This window comes from Neolamprologus brichardi, chromosome 16, assembly GCF_056152115.1.
Source record: "Neolamprologus brichardi isolate AB-2024 chromosome 16, ASM5615211v1, whole genome shotgun sequence".
Classification (NCBI taxonomy): domain Eukaryota; kingdom Metazoa; phylum Chordata; class Actinopteri; order Cichliformes; family Cichlidae; genus Neolamprologus; species Neolamprologus brichardi.
Window position 1 is genome coordinate 35,024,303 of NC_142119.1, and position 27,262 is coordinate 35,051,564.

The following is a 27,262-nucleotide window of genomic DNA, read 5'->3' on the forward strand; positions in this document are numbered from 1 at the left end:
TTAAGCAGCGATCTTATCACAAATCAATTTGGAAACTTGAAGCTCTTTAGTTTGGATGAGACAGAAGTTTTTCTAGCTGAGTTTTTCTTTTTTTGGATTTTGTGTGATTCTAAGTTCTTGCTGTTTCTAAATGAAATTTATGGCTTTTTGAAGCATTTTTAAATGTCACAGAAGAGCAACTTGATAACTTATTTTAAAAATAGATAATACTGTGAAAAATCTTTTAAAAATATAAGTTTGGCATCTTGTAAATATGTGTAATTTTAGGGGTGTATGAATGTTTACCCAGTAAAATACAAGATTCTGATATTAAGGTTGAAATCTTTCATTTATATGTACAGCTGTCATCTTGGTTTGTCTCAGTTTATATAATAAAATTTCTGATGCAGTCTGAGCTTGCTTTTTTAAACCAGCTTTCAAATGGATGATTTATCACTATGAACATTAAAAGAGAAAATTGAGTCATTAAAAGCGAGGTTTTGTAGAAAAGTTTGCTGAAAATTCCTGATTCTGGGAGTCATACCAAACAGTCTTTATTCTGTGCAACATTCCAGAATAAAAGACACAAATATTCAAGAAATGCATGAAATACAGCTGCCTCATATGTCATGAATAAGAATGTAACAGATGATAATGATATACAGACCAATTGTCAATAAAAATCAAAGAAAGTATTTAAAAAACGTACTGAATTCAATGCACAATATTTTTATTCCCAAATTCAAGCTGCACACTGGACTTACGTGAGAAATCAGACATTAATCAAACATTACTGGGGCTGAACTGGTAATGTGGAATATTGGGTATTTCCCCAATGGGCCGTGCACTTTTGAGCCGAGGGGTCAATTAAAGGGCCGCTACTAACCAGCCGTACAAGTACTGACAGCAGCCCATTCATTTAGTTTCATTACCGATACTGCATAGCCCAATCAAATCTCTTAACGCAACCAGGCCCTCCCCAACCTTCACTGTGTGCACACCATGCAGAGCAGAATTTAGTGTGGAATAAGTGGTTAAAAAACAAAAGAATATCAATTATTAAAGAAAATAAAATATATACGGAATATATGTATAAGAAATTTTAGACATAAAACAAATTTCAGAATTATAAAAAATTGATACTAGTTCTGCTAATCAATAGAGGTGGGAATCACCATACATCCCTTGATACAATATTATCACAATACTTAACGCACGGTACGATATTATTGCAATTTTTTAAAATATTTTGCGATATTCAGATTCTGTACATAAAGGTAAACTTTATCAATATTCATTTTCTCTAATATCAAAGTCTCACACTCAGTCTTTCTCTCATTTCAGTTTGATTGTTGACAAACTGAACGGTTTGTATTACAGTCTAGTCCAACTTAACTGAACAACCATCTGGTACAATTATAGCTATTCTGAACTATGCAGTTTATGAAAACTATGCAGCCCCTTCAGCAACTGAAGAATTTGAAAGTAAATGAAAACAAAATATAATTTTACATTAAATAAAAACGTTTTAAACTTAATTAAAATAAAACATGTCTTAAATTAAAATAAGTAAACTGTCATGTTTATTGCTGCCATAAACAAGTTAAACACATTTGGACAGTGAAGGAATGTCAGGATTCTTGCTCAGAAAAAGGATCAACATGCTCTGAAGTCAGAGCACAAAAACCTTCTTGTAACAAAATATCGATTTCTGCTGTCCCTGTATCGATACATTATTAGCAAACAAAATATCACCATACTACACAGTATCAATTTTTTCCCCACCCCTACTAATTAAGGGCAGCTGTGACATAATTCTTGCACTAGGTGGTGGTCTGATAAATTAACACTGTAAACGGGTCAAAAGTCAAAAACAAACCAGAATGGTCAGAGTGTTTGTGTTTCATGTAATTGTTAATAGTTAATGTGCTCATTGTAGTTTTGTCCTAGGATTGTCCTCATAATTACTTCAGCAGCTAAAGCAAAATTTGAATATTTTTAAACTGAGACATTATTATAAGACTTTTCATTATTGTAATTTAAATATAAAGATGTTTGCTTTCACTTTTACAAAGCAAAATACGGATTGAACTCAACAACTGACTGCAAAAGTTTTACATGAGGACAGTCCTAATATCTGATTTTGTGAATGAAGTGTTAAACCATAGCTGCTGTCTTTGGATATTATTATCCAATGTCCTGCTCAATATTTCCTGACAGAGGAAACCACCATCACCACTGTGGAAGAACAAGAGGAAACCTACTACACTGGTGTCCAGTTACCACAAAAAGCTAAAACACTTGAACTCAAGCCAGATTCTAAAGTTTACTCTTCCACTTTAGAGAAAAAGAAAGAAAAGCCCGTTTTCCTTACTCAGCTCTCCGGAGCAGCTGTAAACACGGGGGAAACCACCAGGTTTACAGTTAGAGTATCAGGCTTTCCAAAGCCAACTGTGCAATGGTCTCACAATGGAAAGGTTGTAAAGAGCTCTTCTGTATACAAGCTGATAGAGGAGAAGGATGAGTACACACTGGTTATCACCCAAGTCACGTCTGAATATGAGGGCAAGTACTCGTGCACTGCCACGAATAGATTTGGCCAGACGACATGCACCACGTACCTGGAGGTGAAAAAGCCTGAAACCAGCCAGGCAGAGAAATGGGTCGAGAAGATGTTTAAGCTCACAGGTCAGCCTGCTAGTTTCACACTTCAGATACAACCCGTGAGGTGCTCAGAAGGAACAGAGGCTTCTTTTAATTACAAAGTCAGTGGTGATCCGGTCCCTGATATAAAGTGGTTCAAGGGGCCTTTCCAGATCCAGCCCAGTAGAAACTGTACCATTAGAACCAATTCAGATGGATCTGGTTTCATCATTATTAAGAATGTCAAACAACAGGACAGCGGCTTATACACATGTAAAGCCTCCAACCAATTTGGTGAGACCGCTTGTAGTGCAGAGCTTGTTGTATTCAAAGAATCAGTCTCTGCTTCTCGCAAACAGGAGACAACCGTTCAGAAGAAAGGTTACAAGGTTTCAATGACAGAACAAGCAACAGAGTCACGCTTGTACCAGGTCAGCCTCCCAGGCCAGGATAAAGCTAAGTCAGGTCAGATGGTTTACACCATCGGCACAGAAGATCGGCAGATCATTCCCAGCGAGCAAGTGAGCTCCCTTAGAGAAGTAGATGTCTCCACTGCCACTGTGTACCGCGAGAGGGTTACCCACCAGGCGGCAATACTTCAGGCACATGAGACAGAGGAACGGGTGTCTGTGGTTCCTACTCACCCAGACCAAGTGTCAGCTGTTCCTGCGAAACAGCTTCACATGGCAGCATTCACATCGTCTGTTGAAGAGAGTCAGGACCTCACAGAGCAGCACTGCGATGACATTCAAACGCCAGATCTCATTGAGCTTCAGGCAGTCAGTGAAAAAAAGTCAAAACACACGTTAGCAGTTGTTGAGGAGCTCACACCACTCTCTGCTGTTAGCACACAGGGTGACAGGAAGTCTGCTACTGTTAAAATCACTTCAGAACCTAAACATCTAGTCAGTGGTCATCAAGTGAAAACACAACTGTCAATCCTGAAAGAGGAGTCTCAGGAGATCCCCAAACCACAGGAAGAGATGGGTTATAAGGTTAAGGAAGGTATTAAGATTTTATACTCGGCCCAGTCCACAGAAAAGCAGGTGCTTGCAGAGGGTCACACAACTGAGTTAGCAACAGCAGAATCTGCTGTTAAGTCTGCAATTAGAAAAGAACATAAGCCACCTGTCACAGCTTTAGTGAACGAGTCTAAGCAAACTCTTTGCAAGGAGTCAGAATTCACTATTCAGAGGCCTGCTGAGGAAGCAGCCCATACCTGTAAAGATACAATGATGAAAGCAGCTCTAACTGCTGAAGAGATACAAATGCTGCAGGGTGAGTCCACACAGTTGCTTCCTAGTCTAGACAGTGCCATGTCCATTACGTCCCAGATAGAAGGAAAGCAGTTGTTACACCTGCAGGTTATAACAGAACAGGACCTCCTTCCATCTGAGGAAAGAATAACATATGAAAAACCAACGCCAGAGCAGGCAGGGACCAGGAAGAGTCCCACTTTGCTACATACTGTTAGTCAGGATGAGCAGAGAACAGTAGTTTGTGAGGCTACATCAGAGTTTGACTCCAAGGCAGACACTATAACCATAGAGCACCAGAAAGAGGCCCCTACCCTGCTGCATCTCCAGTCAACCCAGCCTGTGGAGGTCCTACCCAAAGAGGGCATTCTCACAGTTGAGAAGCCTGACCAGCTGGTGGCAATGCAGAAACAAGAAAAGGCAAGAAGCCACGCAGCTCTTTCAGAAGAGAAACGAGAGCTCACAGCTGATTTTTACTCAGAACTGGATTTGTCCTTGTCTGGAGTTCAGTCTCAGTCTCGAACTGAGCCCGAGCCACAAAGTATCCTCCAGCTGTGCTACCAGCCTGTGCAGCTGTCAAAAGAGACACCAGTTAGCACAGAGTGCAAGCATCAGCGAGCTCTGCTACAGAAGGAGGATCGCTGGAACGTGATGCATGTCACTTCTGTGACAGACGAACAGGCTTTGGAGGAGGGCCACACAGATCATTTAACAGCTATAGACAGATTCACATGTCAGACAACTGTAGAGCCAAAAGTACCCACTGAGCCAATCCAGATTGAGGAGAAAGAGATCTCCACTGAGAGCAGTGTCTTTCTAAAGGCAGCAGAACAGGACTTTGCTGTTCAGATCCAAGAGGGTCAGTCAGTCAGGCAGTCAGTAATGATGGACGAGAAGCGAGTGCTGACAGGTGAATTCTCTCAAGAGATCACCAAGTCTGAGACCACCAAAGTTGCTGTTAATGCACAGCAAAAATTGTCCCTTTTGGCACCAGAATCTAAAGATATTACAGCTCTGCCTAAAGAGATGACATTTGTGATCCAGATCCCTAAATCGTCCACTTCAAATATACAGCGTCAGCTCAGAGATGCTCTTCAGTCTGCTGTAGCCAGTGAACAGCCAGTGTTACTAGCTGAAGTTGTAGGACACCTGCACGCTGTAGAAGTACAGGAAGTCAAGGTTCAAAGAGAGCCCAAGTGGGCCATGTTCACATATCTGATCACAACAACAGGTGCCCCTGTGGAGATCACTCTAGCTTTTGAGGGGGAATACCCTCAGACAGCTGACCTCAGGACTGAGGTTCAGGCAGCATTTCACTCCATGGTATATCAGGAGGCCCATGTTCTTACTTCAGAACAGCAAGGCACCATGCAACTAGACAAACCTCAGAGGGCACAAGTCACCTCAGCTCGCTCTAGCGAAACAGTATCATCCATAGTAAAGACTGTGAGCGTGACAGAGAGCGCAGCGGATTTTACTGCTGTTAAATCTCATTCGGCATCACTTCAAACTGAGTCTAAAATGGCAGTTGAGCATGCTACATTGGAGGAACAGGTGGTAGTGCAGGAATCCATGGACACAAAGGTAAAACGGTCATCCCATATCAAAATTCAAACTGAAGGTCGCATAGCTTCTGAGCAGTCAGAGCAAGTTTCAAGACAGGAGGTGAGGTCAACAATCATTACAAGTCAAGAAAAAGATGTAGAAGTGTCTATCATTACCACCTCTACTACCACTGAGCAGGCGGTGGATGTCAGCATCTCCAAAGAGGCCATCGAAGTATCCAAACCAGAACTGAGAGAATATCCTGTAATTGTTAATTCTCTCAATGACATGGAGATAGAAGAAGATAGTAGAGTAACCTTCAGCACTACCATTAAGTACGTCACAAAGGTTAACTGGTTTTTCAATGGGCAATTGGTGCAATCTGGCAAAGAGTTCAAGTGTTCCAAAGACCACGACACGTACACAATGGTTATCAACAAAGTTGTCAAGGAGAGGCATCAAGGAGAATATGTTTGTGAGGCTGAGAATGAAGCCGGCAGGACAACAACATCTTCAAGGCTCACTGTGGTCTCAAGAGGTTTGATAACAGGAAAAATCTATGTATCATTCACTCATTCATCCAATCCATTTTCTTTGACAGCAACTAATCATTCAGTGGATCATTCCAAACCTTTGTCTTCACATGAATATATGCATCACTTTGGTTCCTCTATTCATTTCATAGCTTGGCATGAGCAGTCTAAGCAGAGCACTGGATGATACTAACTCACTCTCTTCTTTTTTCCACATCATCTTGGTCAGTATTTCCTTAAAGGCCAGAACCATCGCAGTCGTAATGTAATTTTATTTCTGAAGTGCATAAGCTTCTCGCTATAATGTTTGTCACGATTTGGCCATTAGGATGTTTACATTGGCATGCAAGTGGCACCAGACTGCTTTGTTTTAAACGTGTTTTCCCATGATCTGTCACCACGTCCACAATGTCTCTCTGCATGTTTTAAGGGCTTCAGATTGCCTCATCTTTCACAAACCAAGAAAATCACGTACACTGATATCATCTTCTTCCAGGCTGCTTTTGGTAAAACCATGGGGCTAATGTTCTGCCATTTTTTGGGTTTTGTTTTTCTCCACAGTCACCTTGGCTTGCCATCCACCATTATTGTACATTCCACCATTCCTTTTCCTAATCTTTTGTTTGTTTGTTTTTACCTAAAGAGTCGCAGTAAATTTCATTACTAACTTGCTTTTTTTGTCTGTGTCTGCAACAGCGCCCCCTGTCTTTAGGCAGAAAATCGCACCTCTGGAGATAAATGTCGGCAGTCACACCAAGTTTGAATGTGAGATTGAAGAAGCTCCGGACGTGGCGTTCAAATGGTACAAATCTGGCACCGAAATCAGACAGAGTGAAAAGTATCGGATCGTCAGCCGCCACACTAGTTCCTCTTTAGAGCTCCTGAACCCTGTCAAAGCTGATAGCGGAGAATACACCTGCAAAGCTTCAAATCAACACGGCACAGACAGCTGCACTGCCTCGCTCATTGTCACCGGTAAGATCCCAAAAGGACCTCGTTTAAATTATCGCTATGCATATATGTGTTTGAGAGAGAGAGAATTATATACAAACACTGTGTTGTACTGTGAATTGTCAAGGTCAAGTGTGGAAGGTATGCTTAGTTTATAGCGCTAAGCTGCTGTATTATTTGGCAGTATATCACTATTAAGAAGCAAAATGTTGCCATGTCATATTGATCACTGAGTTGCACAGGTTTATTTTTAATGGTGGTTTTTTAAACCTGTTGAACTTTTTGTGTGCTCTGCCTGCTCTCCATAGAGATGTACCCACCAGTATTTGTATCAAAACCAGACCCAATGACTTTATATGTGGGAAAACAAGCTGTGTTCCAGTGCTCGCTTACTGGATCCTCGCCTATGGAAGTTGTCTGGCACAAGGACAACATAACAATTTCCTCTGAAGGGAACTATGTCATGAAATGTGAAAAGAACAAGTATTCCCTTCACATTAAAAGGCTTGAACTGACTGATCAGGGAGTGTACCTGTGCAAGGCTTCCAACAGTGTTGGTGTAGCTACTTTTGCAGTAGAACTCAAGGTTATTGACAAGCCCCGGTTTGTTACGGTCATTGAGCCAGTATCTGCAGCTGTTAATGACCCATTGAGGCTGGAGTGCCACGTGAATGAGGACACTGGTGTGGCTGTCACCTGGACCAGGGATGGCAAAAAAGTCCACCAGAGTATGGAGAGTAAACTGTCCTTTGAGGACAAGGTCGCTGTTCTGGAGATCCCCAAGTCCAAACTAAAGGACTCTGGGAAATATGTGTGCACAGCTGCAAACGAGGCTGGCAGCTCCTCCTGTGAGGCTGTGATAACAGTTCAAGGTAAGATCGTAACGGTGATCTTTCCGTTTGCTGTGATGAAAACTTATGCATTTACCTGAAGTGAGGTCAATGTTGACAAGAGTTTTTAGCTAGCTCCAAGCTGATACTAATACTGTGCTGCTGTCTTATGTCTTTTTTGCATTCTTTTTTGCTTTCTTATGTCTTGGTTGACTTTTTTCTATATTTCACCAATGTATAAAAAGTCTTAGTGTTTTTGAACAAAACACTCTTTCAGAGCCCCCCGCCTTTGTGAAGAAAATGGAATCTAAGCTCACATGGAAACAGGGTATAGCTGCACGCTTACAGTGCACAATCAAAGGATCGCCTGAACTTCACATCCACTGGTTCTGGAATGAAAGAGAGCTGAGTAATGGAGACAAACATAAAATATCTTTCAAGAGTGGAGTTGCTACTGTGGAGATCATGAACGTTCTGGTCACAGACAGTGGCAGATACACCTGTGAGGTGTCAAATAATGCTGGGAGTGAAAGCTGCAGTACTCTTTTAGCTGTTAAAGGTTTGTCCAAGGATTTACTTTACATTTACTTCAGTTCAGACAAAAAACAAACTTTGGCATTAACTGCATTTACTTTACCTATGATGCATAGAGCCACCGTGCATTAGAAAAGACCTGCAGACAGTAGAGGCAGTGAAGGGAGCAGCTGCTCACCTGGAGTGCGAGGTCACAGGAACGGCTCCTTTTGAAATCACTTGGTTAAAAAATAAGAAACCCATCACCAGTGATCAGAAATATAAATTGATTTCCCAAGACTCAATAGCAAGGCTGGAGATTCAAACATTTGACACTGCAGATATTGGAGATTATCAGTGTGTCATATCAAATGATGTGGGAAAAGTCACCACTAAGGCTATGGCTAAACTTAAAGGTTAGTAACCTCAAGCCCATCACAGCAGCTGCGGAATCAGATTTAATTCTGTCCATTTTTAACTTGTAATGTGTTTCTGTAGATCCACCAACTTTCTCAAAAAGGGTTGAGAGTGTTACAGCAGTCTTGGGAAATACAGTAAAACTACAAGGAATGATTAAAGGTTCGACTCCCATCACTGTGAAATGGATGAAAGACTCCAAGATGCTAAGAGACGATGATCCAAATATCAAGATGGTTTTTGAGAACGGTGTTGTGAGTTTGTCGATAACAACAGTTGCCATCAGCCATGGTGGCAAGTATTCATGCCAAGCGGAGAACGAGGCTGGGCAACAAAAGTGTGAAGCGATCTTGACTGTGCAAGGTCAGACAGCATCTTTGATGCAGCGATGCCTTTACATATTGTAATATAGGTTTTTATGTCTAAACTCTTTGTCTTAAAAACTGTCTTATCCCAGAACCTGCCAGGATTGTAGAACCTGCAGAGTCCATTAGTGTGACGGCAGGGGACTCAGCCGCATTGGAGTGCACGGTCTCTGGAAGCCCAGATCTCAAAGTGAAGTGGTTTAAAGATGGGAAGGAGATCATTAGTGGCCGTAAATATAAGATGACTCTGAAGGATAATATTGCCACCCTGAAAATTCTTACTGCAGAAAGAGGAGATACTTCGGAGTATAAAATGGAAGTGGCAAATAAAGTCGGGAAAGACCAGTGCACATGCTCAGTCACTGTCTTAGGTTGGCTGCTGGTTTCAGCTACTTCTGAAATTTCCTTTGTTTTAGCTGTGTGTGTTTACACGGAAAACACATTGTATTCATACATTTTGGGAAATGCATTATGCTACAGCCCTAAAATGTTGCGTGTACAATGTTATTTGCTTTTGGATTTTTGCTCAGTGGTTCCTGTCAGTGTGAAACTGCAAATAAATGATTTTTCTTCTTTAACGTCCAGATCGGATAATGCCTCCAGCTTTCACCAAGTCGCTGAAAAGAGTTGACGGTAACATTGATAATCCCGTCTCCATGGATTGCAAGGTGTCTGGGTCACAGCCCATGACTGTGACTTGGTTCAAAGACGACCAGGAGATTGTTTCTGGAGACAAATTCCAGCCTGAATTTAAAGACAGCTCTGCTATACTGAGAATCACGTGGCTAGAAAAGGCTGACTCTGGTGTTTACAAATGCAGAGCCACCAACTCAGCTGGCTTTAAAGAAACCAGCGGCACGCTCTATGTGAAAGGTCACGAAGGCTTGGCTTATCTTATGCATTTGTTTTTTTACGTGAATCATTTCATACTAACGTAAAAAAAATTTGTGTTATTGGCCTCCAGAACCCCCAGCGTTCACAGTGAAACCACATGACCAGGATGTTATTCCAGGAACTACAGTTTCCTTAAGAACAGCATTCACTGGAACAGCTCCTTTAACTGTGAAGTGGTTCAGGGAAGAAAAGGAGATAATTACAGGGGGCACTTATTTCATTAAAAAAGATGCCTCTTCAAGCTCTTTGGAGCTTCACTCTGTAAAGCCCACTGATACCTCGAAATACACGTGCGAGGTATCCAACGATGCCGGGAAGGTAGACTGCACGGTAGTCCTCTTTGTGAAAGGTGCAGTCTTTAGTATCACGCGCAACTTCATAAACCTGACTTCAGATTCAGCCACTGATATGATATTAACCATAAATCTCTTCTGTCTCATACTGGATATTAACCTCTTCTATCAGAACCTCCCGTGTTTGTGAGGAAACCCGAGGCAACCAAGCTCATCACCAGTGGTGACTCTGCCAGGCTGGAGGGCAAAGTAACTGGCAGCCCAGTCATCAGTTTCAAATGGTTCAAGGATGAAATGGAGATCAGTGCCAGTACTAAATACACGATGAGCTTGATCGACTTGATGGCAACTCTAGAAATAGCTAATTGTACAGTAGAGGACAGTGGAGATTATGTGTGTGTGGCATCAAGTGAGGCTGGAAGTGACCGTTGCACCTGCACAGTTATAGTCAAAGGTTGGTTTAGTGTTAGTTTTAACGATTTTGCGTCTTCTTTTCTTGGTGATGTAACTATTTATATTACATGTCTGTTGTTTTGTTGTAGAACCGCCATTGTTTCTGCGTAGCTTGGAGCACAAGGACGTGGTGAAAGCTTCTGAGCTGACGCTAGAGTGCCAAGTCTCTGGTTCTGCTCCTTTTACTGTGTCATTTTATAAAAACTCCAAATTGATTCGGAACGACAAAAGACACAGGATTACTGTGAAAGATGACCTGCTAGCACTGCAGGTTCTTGCAGTAGAAACAGGAGATGTTGGTTTGTACCAGTGTAGTGTTGAGAATGAAGTGGGAAGGGCCTCCTGTGATTGTCATGTAACGCTAAAAGGTTAGTTTAGGTGCTTTTGTTGTTAGCTGCCATAAGCTTCTCCTTACATTTCAAAAGGCTGCATTTTAATCTGTATATTTTGAAATCTTAGCAAGCACAGTTCTCTTTTTGTTCAGAAGGAATTTACTTGAGATTGCTCAGCTTTTTACATCTTTCTTTGCAGAACCACCATCATTTGTTCGAAAGCTGGAGAACCTCAGCTCATTGGCTGGCAGCGAGGTTTCTCTCATTTGCAGTCTGAAAGGTTCTGAGCCCATGACTGTGGCCTGGCTAAAAGACAACCATGAGCTCAAAGAGGCTGAAAACATTCAGATTACATATGAGAACAAGACTGCGCTACTGCAGATCACCAACTTACAGAGCAGTCACTGTGGTAAATACTCTTGCCAGGTGCAGAATCAGGCTGGCAGCCAGACATGCTCTGCTGTGCTGACAGTCAAAGGTTGGTTAAGATATTAAACTCAACTTTGTTTGCACCCTTATTAAAATCTTTGTGTGCCTTCACAGGTTGAAAAACTTGACTGTTTTCTTGCAGTCCTGTGAAATGGGAAGTACACCCTCCTTCAATTCTAAGAGTCCACATATTTGGACATAATCAAAATGTAACTGGCCCCTAGTAGGTCTTAAAATTATGTAACTACAACTTTAAATGAATAATTACACGTACCATAATACACCATAACATTACTTAACAAAAACTCCAAATGCAGAAGTAGTGTGTGAAATACACCCTTACTGCTTCCATAGGAATTACCGGGGTAAATAGCAGTCAGGAAGGAAGGTATGAATGCATTACAGGGTCCCTAATTGGCAGAAATTATTAATTTAAGCAGCTAATATATATTTAAATGTAATTGTGTTCCTGTGATCATTATGTTGGCTTGCAAAAAATGTCTCCCTCTGCTGGCATGGCAGCTTACTGCAACATATTGCAACTTTTGCAAGCATGTCCATGTCACACTTTGAATAATATGAATTATTATTATAATGATTATAATGTAATTATTGGTCATCAGTCACAGTTTTTTAAAAGTGCTCAGAATTACAATTAGATTAAAAAAAATACATGTAAAGCATATAAAATATTCAAGGTAAGGATGTAGGCTTTTACCTTTTAATCTAAACATAAAACAGTATTCCTTATTTTAAATGGTCTTAAATTAAAAATTACTTATATCATCATCTGTGATTTTGCATGTAGACTTTTTGCACAAAGTAGGAACATTTCCATGCACATATCAGTAAATAAGGGTCAGTATTCCCAAGTACACCAGCAAAACTACAACATCATGGCCAAAAATGAAAATAAAGGTGTTGCAAAGGCTTAGTCAAAGTCCAGAAATCAGCAGAAAAGAATTTAGTGATATCACTTATCAATCTTCTTCACATTTCAATTTGATTCTCTTCGATTCTTGCTTCGCTCTCATTGGCTCTCGTCACAAAATAGCATATCAGAGACATCACATTACTTAATTACTCACCGGAGAACGTCATTCGTTGCACAACTCTTTCCATTACTTTCTTGTTGCTTCGTAAAATGCCCTGAAATGTCTCATTAATGCCAGTTAACAATATAAAAATCAGGCTAAAGTTCCACACACCAACACACATTTCTGTCCTAATGAGGGCAAACATACGCTCTGTCCTTTAGAAATGAACACACAACGCTGACAATAAAAGCAAAAAACTCGGCCCACAGAGACTTCAAAGTGATTGTCACACAGACTCTACTGTAAAGCAGAAACAGGAAGCCTGACTGCTCATCCATTTGTTACCTGTCGAAGTTCTGGGCTGGAGTCAGCATTCACTCTGGGTTCTTGGCTAGCTTAGCTGACGATGCAGTTGATGCAGTTTCCACTTTACCAACCTGCCCTTTAGTGCAATAAAAATAAAAGTAATGTTCATATCCACGCTGTAGATGGCGCTGCTATTTTCCTCCTCCGCCACACAAACTGAAATCAGCTGACTGTAGCACGTGCAAGTGGAAACGATGGGCAAGCACAATAACAATTTCAAGGACATGAACTAATGGGCTCTTGATTCCCATCCCTCGACATGAATCTGATATAAATAGTTTGGTGGGACATTAAGAAAGTTATGCTGACAAACATCAGTAAACAGAGTTAAGAGAATGTCCTGATATGTGAAACCTTAGAATGAAGGTGTACTTTTTTTCACATGGCTTTCTAAAATCTGAACATATTAGCAGGAAGTTTCACTTAAGACAATGAGATTTGACTAAAACATTGACGACTTTTATACTCATCCATGCTTGAAATTACATGAATGTGACCTTGTAAGCTGACAAGAACCAAAGTGTAGAATCTTTAGTGTTCTGTAGGCTCAGGTTGATGGTCTGTAGTTGATGTGTTGTAGTATAGGAAGCTTTAAGATCTTTGCTGACTGTTTTTTTTTTTTGGGACACTCCAGAACCAGCAAAAATCACAGAAGAGGTAAAGTCTATCAGTGTGACTCAGGGGGATCCGGCTACTCTGGAAGCCAGGTTCTCAGGCACAAAACCCCTGAAGGTCAGATGGCTAAAGGCTGGCAAGGAGCTGACCTCAGGCCAGAGATATAAAGTGCAGAGCAAAGATACCAGTTCTGTGTTGAAGATTATTAAAACTCAGAAAAGTGATGATGGTGAATATGTCTTTGAGGTTTCAAACGATGTTGGACAAAGTTCGTGTGATGCCACACTCACCATTCTCGGTCTGTTCTTAATGTCTATCACCTTAGTTTTGTTTAATTTAATCTTGCTTTGAACATTGTTTCTCACTCGCCTTTTTCTTTTGTCCACGTTAGATCAAATAATTCCTCCGTCTTTTACAAGAAAACTGAAACAGACAGAGGGTGTCAAAGGATCATTTGCGCATCTGGAGTGTCTTGTGTCTGGTTCTCTTCCAATAACCATACAGTGGTACAAAGATGAGAAAGAGATCCAAACCGATGACAAACACAAATGCACATTCTTTGAAAATGTTCCCTTTCTAGAAATCTCCAATCTCGACACTAAAGACAGTGGCAATTATACCTGCATTGCTACAAATAAAGCAGGAACGGTCCAGTGCTCTGGAGTCTTATTTGTGAAAGGTCTGAACATATTTTTGTACCATTGAGCAGATGGATGTGTACAAAGAAATATAGTTAGAAGCATTTTTACCCAGAATTGCTTTGTCTCTGTCTTTCAGAATCCCCGTGCATTCTTGAAAAACCTGAATCCATAAATGTTTTGCCTGGCTCAAAAGTCCAATTTAGTGTACTGTTCTCTGGCACACCACCACTCACCACCAAATGGTTTAAAAGCAATAAAGAGATCCTGTCCAGTGCTGACTGGTCGGTGATCAAAGATAACACCTCGAGCACACTGGAACTCTTCTTCGCAAAAACCACAGATTCTGGAGACTATGTCTGCCAAATACAGAACGATGTTGGCTCCGCTTCATGCCAAGCAACACTCTTTGTCAAAGGTTATTAATCTTTATGTGAAACTGAGTTGCCAAGTATGCCTCCAGCCATCTGTTGGAGACATTTTTCTCACGTTATATTTGACTTTTCCCTTTGATTCACATTAAATCTCCACTTTCGACTGATAATTCGTACCTAAATTTTCCAAAATACCCCCCTTGCAAGTTCCCAAAACTTGCTATGAGTTTGCTTATGTTATCAACACTTGGATGGAAACATACACTTTGTGAATGTGTCCCCCATGTTGTTCATCTGATGGTTTATCAGTCACTCTCTTTTTTCCTTAGTGCCTCCAAAGTTTACACAGATCCCAGCCCGTGTGTCTGTAGTTTGTCCTGGTCAGAGTAAGGTTTTTGAGTGCCAGGTGACCGGCACACCTGAGATTGACATCTACTGGTTCAAAGAAGGCTCTGAAATCAGCCCCACTGATCACTATAAGATGGCCTTCGTCAACTCTGTGGCAACACTGGAAGTCTGTGGGGCTGAGGTTAAACATAGTGGGCTTTACTACTGCGAAGCTCGTAATGAAGCTGGCAGTGAGAGCTGCAGCATGGAGTTGAAGGTCAAAGGTGTGTTGAATGTTCATTGTGCTAGAATTACAAGAGCACTGAATTCAAAGCAGTGGTTTCCCTCAAACAAAGAGCTAGACTGATCTGATTTAAGTTAAACATATATGAACTGTAAACCTCTGGACCAGCAAGAAATACTTGCTGGAGTAGAATAGGTTCATGTCCGTTTGCTCTCCCTCATTTCAGAACCGCCATCGTTTATTAGAGAACTGGCTCGAGCTGATGTTGTGAAGGGCTCCACTGCCATTTTAGAGTGTCAAGTTGCTGGGACGGGTCCCTTTGAGATAACATGGCACAAAGATGGAAAGGAGCTCAAACCCAGTGCTAAACATGCCTTCTCTCAGTTAAATGACACCGTGTGTCTTGAAGTGCACAAATGCGATGCTGTAGATATTGGTGAATATCAATGCACTGTTGCTAACGAGGTGGAAAGCTGTACTTGTAAGACTACACTAAGCCTCAAAGGTTGGTCTAAGCAGAAGAATAATTCTGCATATTTTCATTTGAGGTGAGGTCTTTAAACTTTAATATTTCATTCTTTCCTAATAGAACCACCAACATTCATCAAGACAATTGAGAACACTGCTACTGTTCTGGGTAAAATGGCAGAGTTTCAGTGCATTGTGAAAGGCTCTCCCATCACCTCTGTACAGTGGAAAAAAGATGAGAATTGGATATTGGAGGATCCAAAGATTCAGAGAACATTTGAAAGCAATGTGGCTACACTCCGGATCCCTGCCTGTGAGGCGATACACGGTGGCAAATACACCTGCCAGGTGGTAAATGAGGCTGGGCAGGATAAGTGTTTTGCCACCCTCACAGTGCAAGGTAACTAGTTGCAGCTATAAAATCTTTTCTCTGGCTCAGAAACGTTCTGAATTGTTGACTTTGCTTGGGATTTTAGTGCCTCCGCAGATCACAGAGAAACCTGAGGTGGTAAAGGTTACAGTTGGAGATCCAGTCAGTCTGGACTGTAAGGTTACAGGCTCCCCTGAACTCAGGGTGAAATGGATGAAAGATGGCAGGGAGCTCAAGTCCATCAGGCAGCACAAGCTGATCTTTGAGAACAATATCAGCAGCCTAAAGATTCAGGCTGCGCAGACAGAGGATGAAGGAGAGTATGTCTTTGAGGTGGTAAACTACATCAGTAGCTGTACCTGCAAAGTCAAGCTAATTGTATTAGGTTAGTTTCAAAAACACACCGCTGCTGCTATACATAATAATATGTTCACAAAGTCTAACTTGTGTCTTGGTGTTCTCTTGGCAACAGAGCAAGTAATTGCCCCAAGCTTCATCAAACCCCTGGTAGACATGCACGAGATATTGGGGTCCTTTGTTCAGATATGTTGCAAAATATCTGGTTCTCTCCCCATCTCTGTGGAATGGAAGAAAGATGGAACCAAAATCTCTAGTGGTCTAAAGCACAAGCTCATTCAGCAGGACAACTCTGTGTCCATTGAAATTGAACAGCTAGAGAGATCTGACGCAGGGTTATACTCTTGCAAACTGACTAACGCAGCAGGAAGCTGTGAATGCAGTGGGTCCATCGTGGTCAAAGGTCAGACACTGCTGTTTTTAACACGATTGGTCATATGATCCTAAACCAAAGGTGAGTACATCTTTAACCTTGTCCATCTTGTGTTCAGAACCGCCAAGCTTTGTGACAGTGCCCGAGTCGCAGACTGCTCTACCCAAAGCCACTGCACGCTTCAAAGGCACTTTTAAGGGAACTCCTCCCTTCACAGTCAAATGGTTTAAGGATGACGCAGAGCTTATGACTGGGCCTACTTGTTTAATAGGGCTTGATGGGCTGTCCTGTTTCTTAGAGCTCTATTCAGTGGGCGTCACACAGAGTGGAGTCTACTCTTGCCAAGTCAGCAACGATGCTGGCTCCGTACACTGTAGTGCAAACCTGACAGTAAAAGGTTGGATTTACATCTTTTAAATCAATTCTTGCAGAGATGTGTTTATCTCATTTCTTCATCGCTGGCAAAACCCAATCCTTCAGTTACATTTTGTGTAGCTTTGCAGCATTTTGTTTATCATGTACGGCTTTTCCACTGCTGCGTTTTCTATGAAGCAATATATTTAGCACTTGTATGGCATTCACGCAGCCATTTTGCTTTTCCTTCTAACCCATCATTGTTGGCTTATCTCATCTGCTCACCTCCTGCCCATCTTAACCATGTTAAATGGTGAGTGTTTCCTCATGCCTCCAGCTGATAACATATCTGTGTTTTGGCTTTCCAGAACCACCTGAATTTCTACTGAAACTCCCTGCCAATAAGTTTTTGAAGCAGGGTGAGTCACTCCGCCTGGAGTGCAAAGTCAGTGGCACAGTCCCTCTGAAAATTACCTGGTACAAAAACGACGCCAAAGTTACAGACGGTGGCAACTACAGGACGTCGTTTGTTGACTCAGTAGCAGTGCTAGAACTGGTCTCCACTAGTTTTGAGGATGATGGAGTTTACACCTGTGAGGCTCAGAATGATGCTGGCAGTGTGAGCTGCAGCACTACACTTACCATTAAAGGTTAGCATCCCGTGGACTTCTCAAATATATTTTATTATTCTGATCACAGTGGCTGTTCAGTGTGTTGGTGGGTTATATAGCTGTGCTCCACTGCTTAAAGCTGGTATCCATAACTGATTGCACTACTTTATTTAACAATCCAGTATGGTCGAGGGTCATCTGAGGCTTTTCCCTTTCTTGTACTGCTGAAAAATGTTAATCTGCAAGTCAAAACAGATCATTTCACTTGAGCCAATACATTTTACATAACGCTTCACGCTAAGTTGACTGTAATGCTCTTTGTTAAAATCCAAGTCATTCTACCTATAGCTCCAGCAACATATGTTTGAACTTCTACAACTCTAAAGGAATTCACCATCCTGTCTGTAGTACAACAAATTGGTTTTTTTCCACAAACGTGCTGGCTTGTTGTAGTTTCTGATGCATTTCTATGATTCCATGATCTTAGCTGCAGTGCAAGAAAACATGACATCTCTACACATCTCAGTCTTACAATTGTGTCCATTTGTACTTAGAGCAACCGTTTTGGTATAAAAACATATTCAATTAAATTCCAATTCAATTTTATTTATATAGCGCCAAATCACAACAAAAGTCGCCTCAAGGCGCTTCATAGATACAGAGAAAAACCCAACAATCATATGACCCCCTATGAGCAGCACTTTGGCGACAGTGGGAAGGAAAAACTCCCTTTTAACAGGAAGAAACCTCCAGCAGAACCAGGCTCAGGGAGGGGCGGGGCCATCTGCTGTGATTGGTTGGGGTGAGAGAAGGAAGACAGGATAAAGACATGCTGTGGAAGAGAGACAGAGGTTAATAACAGATATGATTCAGTGCAGAGAGGTCTGTTAACACATAGTGAGTGAGAAAGGTGACTGGAAAGGAAAAACTCAATGCATCATGGGAATCCCCGGCAGCCTATGTCTATTGCAGCATAACTAAGGGAAGATTCAGGGTCACCTGGTCCAGCCCTAACTATATGCTTTAGCAAAAAGGAAAGTTTGAAGCCTAATCTTAAAAGTAGAGATAGTGTCTGTCTCCCGAATCCATACATTTCTAAAATCCAACCCCAGTTCCATCAAAGATGAGACACTGTGTAAAATGTCAATAAAAACAGAATGCAGTAGTTCGTACAAGCCCCTATTTTATTAACGATAGAACAAAAATGACACAGTCTCAGATGTATTTCCAGCAGATTGCGCAGCAGCATACCAAATATGTGTTTACAACTCTAACAGCTCATCTGCATCATAGTTCAAATTCACTTTCCCCAAAATTCCACACCAGTTTAGAAAAATTCCAAGTTCCGTAACAAATTTCAACAATTCCAAAATTTTCACTGAACTTAAACCACACTTAAATTACGGATTTGCTGTCACTACAACTTCCAACTTCATTTCCCACACGTTCTCACTCCCAAAGTGTAACATTTTACGCTAGGTGACAAATCGTCAACATATTACATTTTCGGCTGCCCACCACGTTCCTAAATGACGACCTCGGAAAAATGAGGAAATATGAGAACCGTATGGACTCAATCTACACATGTTCGCTCTTTTTCTTCAAATCACTTAGAAACACGCTATTTAACATCATTAAAGTCCTGGTTAAGCTCAGGAAAAAGGTTATGGTTGGGGCTAGGGATAAGGTTAGGTTTAGGGCTGGAATACAGGGCTGGAACGTCTATTACCGCGAGAGCATCATTGCACTGGATTTCGCCCATAACCCGCCGCGTACCATAAGAACGCCGAAGGTCTCCTTTCGCGTTCCTCAGGAACACCGCGGGACGTGACAAAACGTCGGCATGTTACGCCTCGGGAGTGAGAACGGGCTGTCATTTTCCATATTTCTTAGAGATCTGCTATTCTAATTGCAGTTCCAACAAATTCCAAGACCCCAGAAAAATTCCACATTCCAATTTTGTGTTTGGCTAGGAACATGACCCAAACTCAGGACTTTCCTGGTAGCGACTGTGAATTTATTTACAGTATTAGAATAAACAGTGAGAACCAAAAAGTGTTCAAAACAGTGGGATTTCCAAAATTCCCGTGGGTACCTGACAAAACACGACGTAACGATTTAGTAAACGTTTTCACCAGACGATGGCCTGAGACCGCTTTCAGTTTCCGCAAGCCGGGCTTGTGCTAACTTTGCCACTCAGCGATCGAGCGTTGATCGTAGCCCAGCCCCACTGTTAAATAGCAGACGGTTGATGAGGATCGCTGGCAGCAGATGTATCCTGATTGAAGAGCAGGCGTGGCTGTTCTTAGCCCGGGAACGCCACAAGCCTGGTGTTGCCAGAGAACCGGCACACTGGCCACAAACACAAACGCACACAGCGGGAAACAGGGGACTAAAAACAAACCACACAAATGACATAACATTAAAAGCAGTTCGACCAGCGAGGACTGACGGACCATGACAAATTGTTCCATAAAATTTCCACATTAAATATACAATCTTTTCTAAGACTTCATGTTCTTACAAAAATTCCACCCGTTAATCTATAGTAATGTTTTCAACACTGCCAGCTTTGAGCTTCATTCAACAGTTATGGGTTCCAGCTTTAAGATCTAGATATGAATTGTTTCCCTCGTGTATTCCTCTTTAACGGTTCCATCATCTTCCTATAGACCCCCCATCTTTTGTCAAAATACCCCAGCCTGTTGAAGGGCTGAAGGGTAAGGACGTAAGTCTGTACTGCGAGATGAGTGGTACAGCTCCATTCCAGATCACCTGGTTTAAAGACAGGAAACCTCTCATGGAGAGCAGGAAGTTTAAGCTGGTGAGCGAGGGCAGCTCGGCCACACTGCATGTCATTGGAATAGAGCCCTCAGACGCCGGCGAATACGAGTGCAAAGTGTCAAACAGTGTAGGAAGCGATACCTGCCAGACATCAATTAAACTCAGAGGTCAGTAGAAATCGCGATAGCATTAAATTAAAATAATATAAAATAAAATTAGATTTTCAAATGACTTTGTCACCTTGCTGACTTTGCCTTTTGCGCTGTTTTTCTCCTCTCTTCAGAGCCACCATCATTTGTGAAGAGACTGTCAAACATTACAGTGATACTGGGAGGGGAGGTGACCCTTGTGGCCACTGTTAAAGGCTCTGAACCCATTACTGTGTCCTGGGTTCAAAACAAGGATCACATTCTCAGGGACAGTGACAACAGGAAAATCACCTATGAAAACAACCAGGTGGCAGTTAAAATCTTTAACGCTGATGCAACTACGGCAGGCAAATATACCTGCCAACTCAGAAACGATGCTGGGAGTGTGGAGTGTTTCGCTAACTTGACTGTTCTAGGTTTGTAATCATATAATTCTCTCTCTTTCTGTTTTGTTTTTCCACCTGCAGCCTGAATGTGTGATTTTAAGTATTTTCTGCTCCCTGTCTGTTGACTGCAGAGCCTGCTAAAATAGTGGACAAGCCCGATGCTCTGAGCGTGACGGCAGGTGATATGGCTGCCCTGGAGGTCAAAGTGTGTGGAACCCCAGAGCTCATACCCAAGTGGTTCAAAGATGGTGCTGAGCTGGCTTCTGGGAGAAAATACAAAATCTCATTTTCCCGGATGATTTCCAGCCTGAATGTGCTGTCTGCTGAGAAAGTTGACTCTGGAGAATACACGTTTGAGATTATGAATGAAGTTGGGAAGGACCTGAGTAAAATCAACCTCACTGTTTTAGGTAGGTAACGTCTTTGTACCTTGAGCTGGAATAAGCTGATCAGTGTGTTCACCCATTACCCCATTGACATGAGGGAAGAGGATTCATTGAAAGTACTTTTACCCTAGTATCGTATTTTTCGGACTATAAGGCGCACTGTCGATTTCGGAGAAAATTAAAGGATTTTAAGTGCGCCTTATAGTCCAAAAATTACGGTACTTTTCTTGACAAATGGATACTCTTTAACAGCATTGTTTGTTTCCCTCTGAAACAGATAAGACGATTCCTCCAACATTCTCACGGAAACTGAAGGACTGTACCACTGTCGTTGGAAAACCTTTAGAAATGGAGTGCAAAGTGTCAGGCTCATCTCCTTTTACCATTTCATGGTACCACAATGACGAGGAGATAAAGAGTGGGCCAAATTATGAGATTTCATTCAGTGACAACAACTGTACACTAAAGGTGCTCACGCTGAAGCTGGCTGACTCTGGAGCATACAAGTGTAAGGCTGTCAACAAGGCGGGAACCACAGAAACTACAGCCTTCCTGGTTGTTCGAGGTCAGTATCCCAATCCCAGTGTCCCAGTCAAAGAAGTCTTTATGTTGCTGCTGTCTGTTGAATGTTTCAGCACCCGTTTCTCTGAGCTGCCCACACTTAATTCAGTGAAAAGCAGTGGCGTGTCTAGAAGATTTTTGTTGGGGGGGCCAAGTAGGGGCACAGATTTGGAGTGGGGAGATGTAATTGGCAGATAATGTTAAAAAAATTTCTACCAACCATTAACCATAATTCAGTAACTCTATAAAACTAAAAAACCGAATGCGCTTTTAACTGTTATTAGAATGAGATTTTAACCACTACAGTGCAAAGTTTTTAGATACTGCGTTGATAAAGTACAAGAGATACAATCAGGCAGTGTTTATTCAGCAGTCAAGGACATCAATATTTGCATAGTATTTTTACTGACATGTAGTGCACATATGTTTTGGGCAAAAACATTTTTGAATATTAAAATATGAACATTTTTAACATACAATTGGCAAATTAGCCAATGCAACACTTTATCTGCCTATTAATTAAAAAAGAAGATAATCTTCTCACAAACTGGTGTTTGATTTTGAAACAGGAAAAAAGTGGGGAAACAAATGAAAAGACTAACATTTGAATAAAAGCTGAAAGCAATTAAATACTTTCTTTGCTGCCTTATGGTAAACTTTGGTAATATTGATAAAGAACAACACTGGCTGATGATGAAATACAGTCAGCCGGCATGGTGACACTGCCAGTATTAACCTGCAGGGCTGGACTGGGACAAAAAAATTGGGCATTTTGACTACAGACCAGCCCACCAGGTATTAAAGCCATAAAGCCTTTGAATGAAAACAAATGCTGTTGTGACAGTGATGTACACTTGATGTCTTGACGTCAGATAAAAACTTTGTTCACAAGATTCAGATAATTATTTATTAAAAGCGAGACATTTTAAATGAGAATAAGAAAGAAAAGTATTTCTTTGTGCCCCCCTCTCCCTGTTAATGCCCTACCTGGCCCCCTGGCAAAACTTTCCTAGATCCGCCCCTGCACAGTTACCAGCTGTCAGCTACTTAGAAAAGGATCCTGGTGTTATTTGTCTCTCAGAAACAGTTCATAACTTCAACTCATCCATGTCACCTAAAAGGTAAACCTGTTTCTCCATCACCTGTTCAACTCTGATGATTCAGTAAGGACATCTCCTGGTTTCATCTTCATGTTTCCCTCTCACTAGGGTGGCTGTGGCTACAATGTAGCTGCCATCACCAGTGTGTGAATGTGTGTGTGACTGGATGTGTAAAGCGCTTTGGGGTCCTTAGGGACTAGTAAAGCACTATACAAATACAGGCCATTTAGGATATCCAAACCGACATCATGACCAGCAGCTTTGCAGCTGTGGCTCCAGCAAACATCAGCTGATACTAGAAATTATTATTAAATAAATTCTAACAACAGCTGATCAAGCTTAAATGTGCTGCTGTTGTTTAGCGCGACATCCGCTGGTTTCCTGTTTCTGGTGCAAAGTGGGCGATAAACAAACAAGAGAGAAAAGCCGATCAGCTGATCATTGATCAGTTTCATTATTGAAGTAGGAACAGGAGAGGGAGGGGGAGAGAGAGAGAGGAGAAGAGGCATCTGCAGCGTAAAGACAGAATAAATCCAACTTTGTGTCTTTTTTTCCTTATAGCTGAAGTCCGGGACAAACTGCGTCTCTTCTCAGCTCAATACGGAAACGCGTAATATTTTCTCTGAATGCGGGACAATTTCATTTTTACGGGACGGTTGGCAACTCTACTAACTAACCTTATGAATAAAGTTCACTATCAGTAACATCATAGCACCACCCAGCTGTATAGAAACTTCGTCATGCTAGCTAGTAGCAGTACGAGTTATTGTAACTGACTGTAAAAAGTCAGCACAACGAAAATAAACTCCACCTAAACTTTATAGGGTTTATATCTGACCCAGATAGACAGCAGGTCATAACTTCTTACCTGAAGTTCAGTTCACCTGACACTCGGACTGGCGGCCGCTGTTCCAGATTAACTGGCACTTAGATCAACTGGATTTGGTCGAACAGATGTGTGGCACACATCTGTTCACAAAAAAAACACCAAATGTGTCACCTGTGACACTTGTGAGGTTATCTCAAACACACTCCGTCAGTCTTGATGCTGTTGAACAACAAAATGTTTAAAAATGTGGCGAGTTTACCCGATCGCAAAAACAGCAAACAATTAACACCACGCCGATGTTGTTCACAGGACAGCAAGAGTAAACGATCGGGAGACTCTAGTCGTTGTTATCGTTCCCCTCCTACGTTTTATTACTCCGATTTCAGCGTTTTTGCTTCTCAATAAAGCGAGCAGTTTACTTTGTGCACTAACATGGACTCGAATCAACCAGCGCCACCTCTGGCCAAGTGCCACAGCCTACAGCCAGATCAACCTGTGACACACATCTGCAGCACGTTTGAATTTGTTTCACGCACAACACATTTGTACCTTTCAATCGTGTCTGTTTGTGCGTCATGCAAATAAACCTTTGAAATGAATGAAATGATATCATGTATCTATTATTTGCATAAATTTGTACAAAATTCCAAATTATATACACAAAATCATAAGAATCACCACCCTTGTTCATCATGATTTTAATATTCTCTTTTTCCATAACAATGAAATACGCTTTGGACAAATATGACACATCAATATTTCATCAGTGTTGTCACATCACATCCTGTAAACAGAGTCTGTCTGTATCTTTTCTCTGGAAATGAATATTTCCAGCCAATATAGGCGATCCATCAACATGGCTGGAGAGTTGGTGGTTATATACAGTCTGTATAAGTGTGGTTAATCTAATGAACATTTGTAAGGAGATGGCAGTTACTGTGAATTTACAGCAGTTACACAGTGATTAGTAATAAACAGCCAGTGAGAGTGAGTGGATTTAAGAAAGTCAGTGACTCAGGTGTGTCGATTGGTTTGTCATCTGTTGTTGAGTCTGGAGGAGACGTAGAAATCTTTTGTTTTAGATCTTAGTTAGGAAGATTCCTGTTGTAAAACAAGCACTTTTTGTGAGAAATGCAAGAAGTACATCTGCAGAAAGCATACAGTTACATTCTGTCCATCATGTGGACAAAACTGAAAATGTTGAACATTGAAAAACTGAGAACGTTGGTTAAGTTCAACAGAAATGTGTTTGTAAGAACAAAAAACCAAATTGTTCCTAACAATAGTTATGGAAATGTCAGCAATGTGGATTGTCAACACTAAAAACAATCAGTAAACAAAGACAACAGGGATCAATTGTTTCTGTTTATTTAGCACCCACAACATTTGTAGTCGCCTTCTGCACAGGGGAAGTCCACACACACTGTGTGGTACCACTTTCCACAGAAGGTGCATTCAATCTGCAAGACTGAATGAGATTGTCAGAGTCATTGTCTGACTGTTTATTACTAATCACTGTGTAACTGCTGTACATTCACAGTAACTGCCATCTCCTGACAAATGTTTATTAGATTGATCACACTTATACAGACTGTATATAACAACCAACTCTAAAATGTTTGTTTGCAGAGAAAAGACACAGACAGACTACGCTAACGACATGTGATGTTACAACACTAGTGAAATATTAGTGTCATATATTTGTTCAAGACATTTTTCTTATGGGCAAAAATATCAAAATCATGATGAACAGGTGATTCCTTTGACTTTGTGTATATAATTTGGAATTTTGTACAAATGTAGGCCAATAATAAATACATGATATCATTTCATTCATTTCAAAGGTTTATTTGCACGACGCACAAACAGACACGACTGAAAGGTACAAATGTGCATGAAACTAATTCAAACGTGCTGCAGATGTGTGTCACAAGTTGATCTGGCTGTAGGCTGTGGCACTTGGCCAGAGGTGGCGCTGGTTGACTCGAGTCCATGTTAGTGCACAAAGTAAACTGCTCGCTTTAGTTGTGAAGCAAAAACGCTGAAATCGGAGAAATAAAACGTAGGAGGGGAACGATAACGACGACTAGAGTCTCCTGATCGTTTACCCGTGAACAACATCGGCGTGGTGTTAATTGTTTGCTGTTTTCTCGATCGCGTCGCGCATGAGACACTCACCAGGTAAACTCGCCACATTTTTAAACATTTTGTTGTTCAAAAGCATCGAGACTGACGGAGTGTGTTTGAGATAACCTCACAAGTGTCACAGATGACACATTTGGCGGGTTTTTGTCGGTAGCAGCTCCTGAAATGCAAGTCTGCCACACATCTGTTCGACCAAATCCAGTTAATCTAAGCGCCAGTTAATCTGGAACACCCCCTCGGGTCTCTCCTCCTCCTGCCTCCCCTTCCCTCATCCACCTGGCCTCTGAGGAAGCTCCGCCATAGCCACCACCAAACAATGGAGTTATTTTTACACACCGGCCAGCATCTGGCCAATCCACCACCTCTCATTGTTCATGTCGTTACAAGAAAAAAGTCATCAGCCCACCGGGCAAATGCCCGGTATGCCCGATGGCCAGTCTCTGAATCGTTCAATACTCGGGAATCACTTTACTGACTCGTGAGTCATGATTCACAAGCCCAACTGACTCACTGACTCATCCCTGTTGCTGTTAGCAAACTAATTCTTTAAGTGTTATTTTTTTTTCCCCTTGGTAAGTTTACTAAACTCAACAAACGTAATACTACTTACCGGGACATTTATTCTCTCCTCATTTTCTTTCGCAAAAAATTGTTTTCTGCCATACCTCTTTCGTGCTCGTCCTTCCTTTGTTAACGCGATGCTCATAGTGCAGAAGCCAATGCTGCATTCACTTACCCTCGGATATCTGAGCTTCACTGTGAAAACATAATCGTACATTTTATATTTGATTGAATTTTATTGTTTTAGTTTCGGGGTGCCACCTAGGGTGGACAGTCTAGTTGGGGGTTGGCCCTGCTGGACACGCCACTGGTGAAAAGGGACAACGTGGCGATCGTGGCTCAAGAGTTGGCAGTTCGTCTTGTAATCGGAAGGTTGCCGGTTCGAGCCCCGGCCCCGACAGTCTTGGTCGTTGTGTCCTTGGGCAAGATCACTTCCCCTGTTACCTACTGGTCAGAGGGCCCAGTGTCGCCAGTGTCCGGCAGCCTCGCCTCTGTCAGTGCGCCCCAGGGTGGCTGTGGCTACAATGTAGCTGCCATCACCAGTGTGTGAATGACTGACTGTAAAGCACTTTGGGGTCCACAGGGACTAAATAAAGCACTATACAAATACAGGCCATTTACCATTTACAATGAAAAACAGTTCTGTGACAAATAAATCCTACAGTCCATGCACAAAACCATCTGTGTCTGTTCTCAGCAGAGTATGCACACAGAGCTCTGCAACATCACAAATCAAATCCAAAGTGACAATGTTCTTTGATTACTGTCTTTGTACTTACATCCTGACAGACTAG

The 27,262-nt window shown here is 41.7% G+C and overlaps 1 protein-coding gene across 1 annotated transcript in view; it reads left to right on the top strand.

Moving 5' to 3' along the window:
• Positions 1-27,262, top strand: part of LOC102793719 (titin-like) — a 220,477-nt gene that overhangs the window by 56,686 nt on the left and 136,529 nt on the right. The window contains exons 41-66 of the mRNA XM_087852940.1: positions 2,200-5,961; positions 6,653-6,931; positions 7,216-7,779; positions 8,015-8,296; positions 8,388-8,666; positions 8,749-9,030; positions 9,125-9,403; positions 9,618-9,905; positions 9,997-10,275; positions 10,392-10,673; positions 10,762-11,040; positions 11,204-11,482; positions 13,471-13,749; positions 13,843-14,130; positions 14,229-14,507; positions 14,793-15,074; positions 15,261-15,539; positions 15,624-15,902; positions 15,979-16,257; positions 16,345-16,632; positions 16,721-16,999; positions 17,325-17,606; positions 20,240-20,518; positions 20,635-20,916; positions 21,018-21,296; positions 21,550-21,837. Coding sequence (XP_087709066.1) covers positions 2,200-5,961; positions 6,653-6,931; positions 7,216-7,779; positions 8,015-8,296; positions 8,388-8,666; positions 8,749-9,030; positions 9,125-9,403; positions 9,618-9,905; positions 9,997-10,275; positions 10,392-10,673; positions 10,762-11,040; positions 11,204-11,482; positions 13,471-13,749; positions 13,843-14,130; positions 14,229-14,507; positions 14,793-15,074; positions 15,261-15,539; positions 15,624-15,902; positions 15,979-16,257; positions 16,345-16,632; positions 16,721-16,999; positions 17,325-17,606; positions 20,240-20,518; positions 20,635-20,916; positions 21,018-21,296; positions 21,550-21,837 — 11,076 coding nt within the window. The remainder of the gene's footprint in view (positions 1-2,199; positions 5,962-6,652; positions 6,932-7,215; positions 7,780-8,014; positions 8,297-8,387; positions 8,667-8,748; positions 9,031-9,124; positions 9,404-9,617; positions 9,906-9,996; positions 10,276-10,391; positions 10,674-10,761; positions 11,041-11,203; positions 11,483-13,470; positions 13,750-13,842; positions 14,131-14,228; positions 14,508-14,792; positions 15,075-15,260; positions 15,540-15,623; positions 15,903-15,978; positions 16,258-16,344; positions 16,633-16,720; positions 17,000-17,324; positions 17,607-20,239; positions 20,519-20,634; positions 20,917-21,017; positions 21,297-21,549; positions 21,838-27,262) is intronic.